Source organism: Belonocnema kinseyi, chromosome 9 (genome assembly GCF_010883055.1).
Source record: "Belonocnema kinseyi isolate 2016_QV_RU_SX_M_011 chromosome 9, B_treatae_v1, whole genome shotgun sequence".
Taxonomy (NCBI): domain Eukaryota; kingdom Metazoa; phylum Arthropoda; class Insecta; order Hymenoptera; family Cynipidae; genus Belonocnema; species Belonocnema kinseyi.
In genome coordinates, this window is record NC_046665.1 from 132,783,972 (window position 1) to 132,793,096 (window position 9,125).

At 23.8% G+C, this 9,125-nt stretch overlaps 1 protein-coding gene across 4 annotated transcripts in view; it reads left to right on the forward strand.

Moving 5' to 3' along the window:
* Nucleotides 1-9,125, forward strand: part of LOC117180088 (putative glutamate synthase [NADPH]) — a 276,810-nt gene that overhangs the window by 246,715 nt on the left and 20,970 nt on the right. For all 4 annotated transcript variants that reach the window (XM_033372403.1, XM_033372402.1, XM_033372406.1 and 1 more), the window contains 4 exons: nt 744-989; nt 1,095-1,262; nt 4,479-4,592; nt 4,709-4,865. In XM_033372403.1, the coding sequence (XP_033228294.1) occupies nt 744-989; nt 1,095-1,262; nt 4,479-4,592; nt 4,709-4,865 (685 nt within the window). The remainder of the gene's footprint in view (nt 1-743; nt 990-1,094; nt 1,263-4,478; nt 4,593-4,708; nt 4,866-9,125) is intronic.

Consider the following 9,125-nt stretch of genomic DNA (forward strand, 5'->3'; position numbering starts at 1 on the left):
TGGAACGCTAAAAATCTTGGGACACTGTATAGATTGAAACAATAAATAGGTTGGGACACTATAGATTGGAGCACTAAATAGGTTGGGACGCTAAATAGGTTGAGAAACTAAATAGGTTAGGACACTGTACAGATTGGAACACTAAATAGGTTGGGACACTGAATAGGTTGGGACGCTAAATAGGTTGGAACGCTAAAAAGGTTGGGGAACTGTATAGATTGAAACACTAAATAGGTTGAGACACTATATAGATTGGAGCACTAAATAGGTTGGACACTGTATAGATTGTAACACTAAATAGGCTGGGACACTAAATAGGTTGGGACGCTAAATAGGTTGGGACACTAAATAGATTGGGAAACTAAATAGGTTGGGTGACTGTATAGATTAGAATACTAATAGGTTGAGACACTGAATAGTTTGGGACGCTAAATAGGTTGGAACACTAAATAGATTGGGAAACTAAATAGGTTGGGTGACTGTATAGATTAGAATACTAATAGGTTGAGACACTGAATAGGTTGGGACGCTAAATAGGTTGGAACACTAAATAGATTGGGAAACTAAATAGGTTGGGACACTGTATAGATTGGAACACTAAATAGGTTGGGAAACTGAATAGGTTGGGACGCTCAATAGGTTGGAACGCTAAAAAGGTTGACACGCTAAATAGGTTGGGACATTAGGTGATTCTGCATTTCTTTGCATTGGTGCCACCTGTTATTTCCATTTTTATTCTGCAGGAATTGAAGCAACAATTCGACGCAGTATTAATTTGCACCGGAGCAACATGGCCTAGAGACTTACCGATCCCGGGTCGGCAATTAGACGGAATTCACTTTGCCGTGAGTTTCCTGGAGCACTGGCAGAAAAAACAAATGGGAAATGAAGCACCGCTGAATATGCGGCTCATCGCCAAGGATAAGGACGTTATTATTATTGGTGGAGGAGACACTGGCTGTGATTGCATTGCTACTTCGCTACGACAGGTGGGGGTGGTCTCAATTATGCGATTAATTAAAAGGAGAATTTTTCCATCTCCATCATAATTCGAGAAGTGGTGCTAATTTTCGGAATTTTTTTCATTATTCCAGGGCGCCAAAACGATTACTACATTTGAAATTTTGCCAGAGCCACCGGCGAAGCGAGCGAATGATAATCCTTGGCCTCAATTTCCGCGAGTATTTAAAGTAGACTATGGTCATGAAGAAGTAAAACTCAGATTTGGACGCGATCCACGACAATTCAGCACTCTGAGCAAGGTCAATTTGTTATTTAGTTAATATTTAAAAATCTATTATTTTGTTAAAAATTTAACTATTTTTTCAATGCATCCTTTCGGTTAAAAATTGAAAGTTTTCTTTTTGTGTAGGAATTTCTCATCTATCTAAATTCGCTAAAAATTCGCGTTTTAATTGATGAATAATTATTAACACGAATATCATTTTTTCAATACAATTTAGGATTGAAAACTATAATTATCACAGAACTGAGATTTCAATTTAAATTGAATTGAAATGAAATAATTATGATTTTTATCGTCGAACCCGTAGTTGCAAATGCGCAATTATTGCATACAAGTTCAATCTATCTAATAAAGATTTTTTAGCAGAAATTTTTTTTTTTTTAATTTTGTGGGGGAAAATTAATCTTCTCCAATAGAAACTTTGATCTTTTTGGTAAAAATTCAATTGTTTCTCATTCAAAATGACATTTTTTTGGTTGAAAATGTAGCTGTTTAATTGATAGAAAATTCATCTTCTGGTTTGAAAATTTATCATTTTAGTTGAAGCTTTGAATACTTTTTTTAAAATTATTTTTTACCGAAAATGTAACTTTTACATTTTTTGTTTAAATATTCTTTCCTTTGCAGAACATGAATCTTCAATAGAAATTTAATCTTTTTGGTTAAAAATGAATGTGTTTTTGTTGCAATTCAACTATTATTATAAATATATATATATATTTTTTTTCTGTGAAAATTAATCTTAAATATAAATTTGATCTTTTTGATTAAAAGTGTAACTGTTTAATTTACAGAAAATTCACTTTTTGGTTTGAAAATTCAACAATTTAGATGAAATTTTATTGTTTCTGATCTGAAAATTCATCTTTCTGGTTTGAAAAATCATGATTTTAGTTAAAAATTTGATTATTTTGTTGAAAATTATTTTTTTACTGAAAATCTAACCGTTACATTTTTTTTTAAATTGTTTTTTTTTTTTTTGGTAGAAAATTATTGTTTAATAGAAACTTCATCTTTTTGGTTAAAAACTAATGTGTTTTGGTTTTAAATAACTCTATTTCGTTGAAAATTTAACTATTTTTTTAAGTCATTCTTTTGATTAAAAATTAAAGGTTTTCTTTTTGGGTTGGAAGTTAAACTATTCTGGGAGAAATATTTTTTTAATTTTTTGGGTGAAAATTAATCTTCTCGAAATAGAAATTTTATATTTTTGGTAAAAATTCAACTGTTCCTCATTTAAAAAAAGAAATTTTGTGGTTAAAAATGTAACTGTTTAATTTACAGAAAATTCATCTTTTTGGTTTGAAAATTTAACAATTTAGATGGAATTTTATTGTTTCTGGAGTAAAAAAATCTATATTTGCTGATAATTCATCTTTCTGGTTTGAAAATTTGACTATTTTATTTAAAAATTATTTTTTTACTGAAAATTTACTTTTGACATTTTTTTTAAATTGTTTTTTTTTTGTAGAAAATTAATCTTTGATAGAAATTTGATCTTTTTGGTTAGAAATTTATGTATATCGATTGGAATTCCACTATTTTGTTGATGTTTTTAATTGAAAATTTATCTTTTTTGTTGAAAATTCTACTATTCTACTCTTCTTGGTAAAAAATAAAACCATTTGGATGAAATTTAAATTTTTTTGTGAAAAGTATTATTTTTGGATTAAAAATTCAACTGTTTTACAGGAAATTTGTCTTTTGGTCGATAAATCAAACTGTTTTTAATTTTACATGAAAATTTTTTGGTTTTAATATCAACTATTACATTTTTTGTTTATAATTTATCTTTTTGGTGAAAAATTCAATTTTTGTTTGAAAATTTAACTCCTCATTTGCAAATTCAATAGAATTTGATCATTTTGATTGAAACTTCAACTATTTTAGTTGAAGATTCAAGTATTTTGTTTAAAGTTCCTTTTCATTGGTTAAATCGAACTGTTTTTTATTAAAAATAAAAAACATTTGGTTGAAATAACAACTACTTGGCTGAATATTAAACTTTTTCGTAAAAAATTCATTTTTTTTTTATTGGAAATTTATCTTTTAATGTGCAAATTTAAATATTTTGTTTGAAAGTTGATATTTTTAATTGAAAACTTTTTTTAGTTGAAAATTCTACAAGTTGGTACAAATTTAATATTTTTTGATTAAAAATTTAAATTTTTTCGTTGTTGAAAATTAATCTCTTTCTTTGAAAACTTAATTATTCTGCTAAAAAATTTATCTTTTTGGTTTAATTTGACTGGTTTTTATTTAAAATTAGAAAGTCTTTTGTTTAAAAATTAAAATTTTAAAATAAAAATGTAACTATTTCATATTTGGTTGAAAATTCATCTTTTTTGGCAGAAAACTAAAATTCTTTGTTTCAATTTCCTCTTTTGGATAAAAATAAAAGTATTTGGTCGAAAATTAAATTTTTTCATGAAAATTAATATTTTTGGGTTGAAAATTTATATTTTTTTTAGAGAAAAATCGTCATTTTAGTTTGAAGTATGAACATCTTTCTTTCAGAAATTCATCGTTTTTAGTTTAAAAATGCAACTGTTTGGTCGGAAAATAACTTTTTGGTTGAAAATTAATATTTTGGGATTAAAAATTTAACTCTTTTACAAAAAATTCGTCTTTTGGTTTGAAACTTTAAAAATTTGGCCGAAAACTGCAATTGTTTTTTTTTATTTAAAATTAATTTTTGTTGCTGAAATATGAACTATTACATTTTTCGTTGAGAATCGGGATTTTTTGGTTGACAATTTTTTTTCATCGTAAATTTATTTGGTCAACTTGAAGATTTATTATTTTAGTCATTCATTTCGTTGAAGTCATATTTTTTAGCCAAACATTAAACTTCCTTGTTTGCCAATTAAATTTTATTGTTCAAAATTAAACTATTTTTATGGAAGATTCGACAATCTGATTGAAAATTCATCATTGAAGTTTGAAAATTCGTCTTTTTGGTTTGAAAATTGATCTCTTTTGATAAGTAATCTTTCTGGATAGAAAATTCGACTATTTTTTTTAAATAGAACATATTTATACTTGAAATCTCGAGAATTTAAAGCATTTCATATTGACTTTAAGGTGATAACTAAATTAATTGGATTTAAAATAATAAATATCCCTATTATTGCCCTTTTTTCTTGAAAAATCACCCGATTTCTCCTCTTTTGAGAGAATTTTGTCCTGCGAAGTTTTTTTTTTTTTTAACAATGATTCTTCATTTTTGCAGGAATTCTTGGATGATGGCAAAGGTCATGTAAGTGGAATCAGGACAGTGACTGTCGAATGGACAAAAGACGATCAAGGTCGCTGGAAAATGGACGAAGTGCCCAATTCCGAAAAGGTATGTGTAATTTTTTTTTTTTTTTTATAATTCTTTAAAATCTGGATTTAATCCATTTTCTAATGGATTTGTTTCATTTATATTTATAAATATATTTTAAAAATATTATTTCTTAGGTATTCAAATGTGATTTAGTTCTTCTCGCAATGGGTTTTCTCGGGCCTGAGAAATACATAGCGACTGAGCTGGACGCAAAATTAGACGGGCGTGGAAATTACGAAACCCCTTCGGGAAAATACGCGACTAGTTTGCCTGGAATCTATGCAGCGGGAGGTAAGTTATTTTCTAATAGGTATTCAAAAAAATTAATTTATTTTTTGACCGGAAATTTTACAAATTTTTACAGAAAAAAAAAGATATGTCCAACTTAGATTTCAAGAGTTTTTTTTAAAATAATTAGTTGAAGATTTTCCATTTCAGGTTTATAATTTTTAAGCGTGCATTTTAATTTAAAGAATTTAAAAATTCCGTTTCAAGACTTGAACCACCGAAAATTTTATAACATTTTGAAAATAAAAATGTTTTCCAACTGTGATTTCAATCGTTTTTAAATAATTTCCTAAATTGTGATTTTTATTAATTATTATATCGTTTAGTTTACAATTCTTAATTTCAAAATCTTTCACTTGAAAAATTTTCCATTTTAGATTTTTAATTTTTAAGCATATATGTTATTGAAAGAATTTGAAAATGCAGTTTTAAAGGTTAAAAAACATGAGAAGTTTCTAAAATCGAAGATTTTTTTATAAATACAAATTTTCATGATTTATTAATAATATATTTTTAATTCAGAGTTTCAGATATTCCTTTATATTATTTATTTACATTAAAATTAATAAATAAATTTATTAATATATTATTTTTATTAAAAAAGACAAATTTTTCACAATTACATGAATTTTAAACTAAAAAATATATTTTTAAAATGAAATTTGTAAATAATCAGTAAAAAAATTATTTAAAAAAAAAAAACAAACTAATTTTCAACCAGATGTTTAAATTTTTCTGCCAAAGAAATGAATTCTACATTAAAAATCTTTATTTTTTAATAATAAAGTTTAACTTTTAACTATGTAGTTTAAAGATTCAGATTCAATATTCTTTTAAAATTACTTTTTCGAGTTGAAAAATTATTTTCAATTTTCCTAGTAAATGTTTTTTTATTCTTCTGAAGTCTTTCAAAATTCTTAAAAAGCTTCTGAATTTTTTTTTCGAAGTGTAAAGAAATTTATATTTTGTTTTAAATTAATTCGTGGCCTATTTGCATCGAAATTTTGATACAAATAGCCGGATTTTGTCGGTACATGTGGAAATTTTTTCAAATTTGTTCAAATAATTAATTATTAAAAATTTTGTTTTTTAAAATTATTTAAATTTGTCCCAAAATTTGTCCTACAAATATTTAAACGAAGTGTGTTAACATTTTTTTCAGAACTTCTAAATATATTTTAAAATTAATCGAAATTTTCCAACAATTTTTGAAAATCCAGCAAATTAAATCCTTAAAATCTTCCATGTTCTTCTTTGATCATTTTTTAAATCTCTGAAAATCTTCTTAAACTTTCTGTTACAATAATTTTTCAAAGTGAAAAATCTTTTTCAATTTTCCTAAAATCTGAAGAAAATTTTTCATTCTTTTGAAGTCTTTCATAATTCTTAAAAAAATCTAAATTTTTTGTTTGAAATTTGCAAAAATCTACATTTTATTTGGAATTCGGCTGTAAGAATTTCAAATTATTTCAAGTTTTAAATGAAATTCGAATCTTGTTAAAACTTCTAAATATCTCTTAAAATTACTCTAATATTTTTACAAATAATAAGCGTTCTATTGTTATTTATAAATTCAATTTTTTTTTATTTACAGGATTTTCTAAAAGTTATAGAAAAAATTTAATTCATTTTGAAATATATTTAAAAGTTCTGACAGAAAATTAAAAAATGATATTGAATTTGGAAAAATTTAAAACCTATTCTAGATTTTTCAAGATTTTGAGATAAAATTTTAAAGCTATTAAAGAATGCCTAGACTATTTAAAATAAAAATAATTTAACTTCTAACTTAAGAACTGTTAAGTTAAAAAAATTATTTTTTTAACTTTTAATGTGTCTAGCTTAAAATTACTTGAAATAAAATAATTTCGAAAATGTTAACGTGGATTTATATTTTTTGAACTTAATCTAAATTCAAGGGTTCCAGTTTGAATGCTTTAATTTGTTATTTATTGTTTATTACTTTATATGGAAAAATGTTTAGAAAAATTTACAAAATTATGAAAAATGAATTTGGAGGATTTCGAGGAAATTTTTTCAATTTGGCAGGATTTTAAACAAATTTATAGGCAAAATTCAAGTAATTTAATAAAAATATGTTTAGAAGTTCTTAAAATATTTTTTAAATAATAAATTTCTAAAATTTCTACGTGTATCGACAAAATCCGGCTATTCGTATGAAAATTTTGATGCAAAAAGCCCACGGCCTAATTTGAAACCAAATATAGATTTTGGCAGATTTTATTATTTAGAAGAATAAAAAAATTTATAGGAAAATTGAAAATGATTTTTTATTTTGAAAAAATTAATTTTAAGAAAATATTTAGAAATATTTAGAAAGGTTTACAAAATTATCAAAAATTAATGTAGAAGATTTTATGGAAATTTGTTTAATTTGTCCGTTTATTGAAAAAAAATTTTAGGAAAAATTCGAATCATTTTTAAAGATGTTTCGAAGATCTGAAAAATAAAAAAATAATTTACAATTTGACAAAAAACATGTTTTTCATGATTATAAATAAAATTTTGAAGCATTTTAAGAGGTTTTAAACTATGTAAAATAAAAATAATTTAACTTTTAATTTAAGAAGCGTTCAGCTCAGAAAAAAAATGTAATCATTCAATTTTTAATGTTTACAGTTTAAAATTCGTTAAAATTATATAATTTGGAAAATTTTTTAATGCATTAATTTAACAATTGAAGAATTTAACAATTCATTTTTATTGTTGAAAAATCAAGGTTTTTAATGCAAAATTCATCTCGTTGGCTGAAAATTTAAAAATGTTGTTGAAAATTCGTTTTTTTTTCTTGAGAAATAATTTTTTTACTGAAAATTTAAAAATTTCAATTTAAAAAATATCGTTTTTAGTTTAAAATTCATATATTTTGTGAAAAATTTGTCTTTTTTTTTTATAGAAAATCAATATTCTCGGCAGAAAGTTGAACTATTTCATTCAAAGATTAATAATTTTAGTTTAAAATTCTACTACTTGGTTGTAAGTTAAACTCTTTTGTTTAAAATAAATCATTTTATTATTGAAAATTCAAGGTTTTTAATTTGAAATTCATCTCTGTGCCAAAAATTTAACAATTTTGTTGAAAATTTGTTGTTTTTTCGTTGAAAAATCATTTTTTGTTTAATTGATAATTTACCTGTTTCTTTTCTGATAATTTTTTTTTTTTTTAGTTGAAAATTCATGTATTTTTTGGAAAATTGGTCTTTTTGGCAGAAAATTTAACTATTTATTTCAAAGATTCATAACTTTAGTTAAAAAGTCTACTACTTGGTTTAAAGTTAAGCTCTTTTGTTAAAAATTATTTATGTCTTCAAAAAAATCGAGATTTTAAATTTAAATTTCCTCTTTCTGGTCGCTAATTTAACAATTTTATTGATAATTCGTTGTTTTTGTTTTGAAAAATAATTTTTTGTTTAATTGATAATTGACCTATTCCTTTTCTGTTAAAAAATGTATCTTTTTTAGTTGAAAATTTTTGTACTTTCTGAAAAAGCTGTCTATTTTGTCAGAAAATTTGTCTATTTTAGTTAAAGATTCATAATTTTAGTTAAAAATTCATCTTTTTGGTTATAAATTCAACTACTTGGTTGAAAGTTCATTTTTTTTTTGAAAATTCATTTCTGTCTGAAAACTTTACAATTTTGTTGAAAATTAATTTTTTTTAAATAATTTTCTTGACTGTATATTTTTTTAGTTGCAAATTTATGGATTTTGTGAAAAATTTTACTTTTTTTGGCATAAAATTTGAATATTTTAGTTAAAGATTTATAATTTTAGTTCAAAATTGATATTTTAAGTTGGAAATTAGACTATTTTGTTAAAATTTATTTTTATTGTTGAAAATAAATATTTGTACTTGCAAATTCATCTTTGGCTAAAAGTTTAATAATTCTATTAAAAATTCATTTTTTCTCGTTCGAAAAACAATTTTTTTAACTGATAATTTACCTATTCCTTTTCTGGTAAAAAATTCATCTTTTTTTAGTTGAAAATGCTTGTACTTTGTGAAAAAATTGTATTTTTTGGCAGAAAATTCAATTATTTCAGTTGAAGATTCATAATTTTAGTTAAAAATTCATCTCTTTGGTTGAAAATTCAACTACTTGGTTGAAGGTTGAATTTATTGGTAAAATTTACAAAAAAAGAATTTTTAATTCATCTTTTTGTCTGAAAACTTAACAATTTTGTTGGAAATTAATTTTTTTGAAAATAATTTTCTTGACTGAAAATTTAACTGCTACCGTA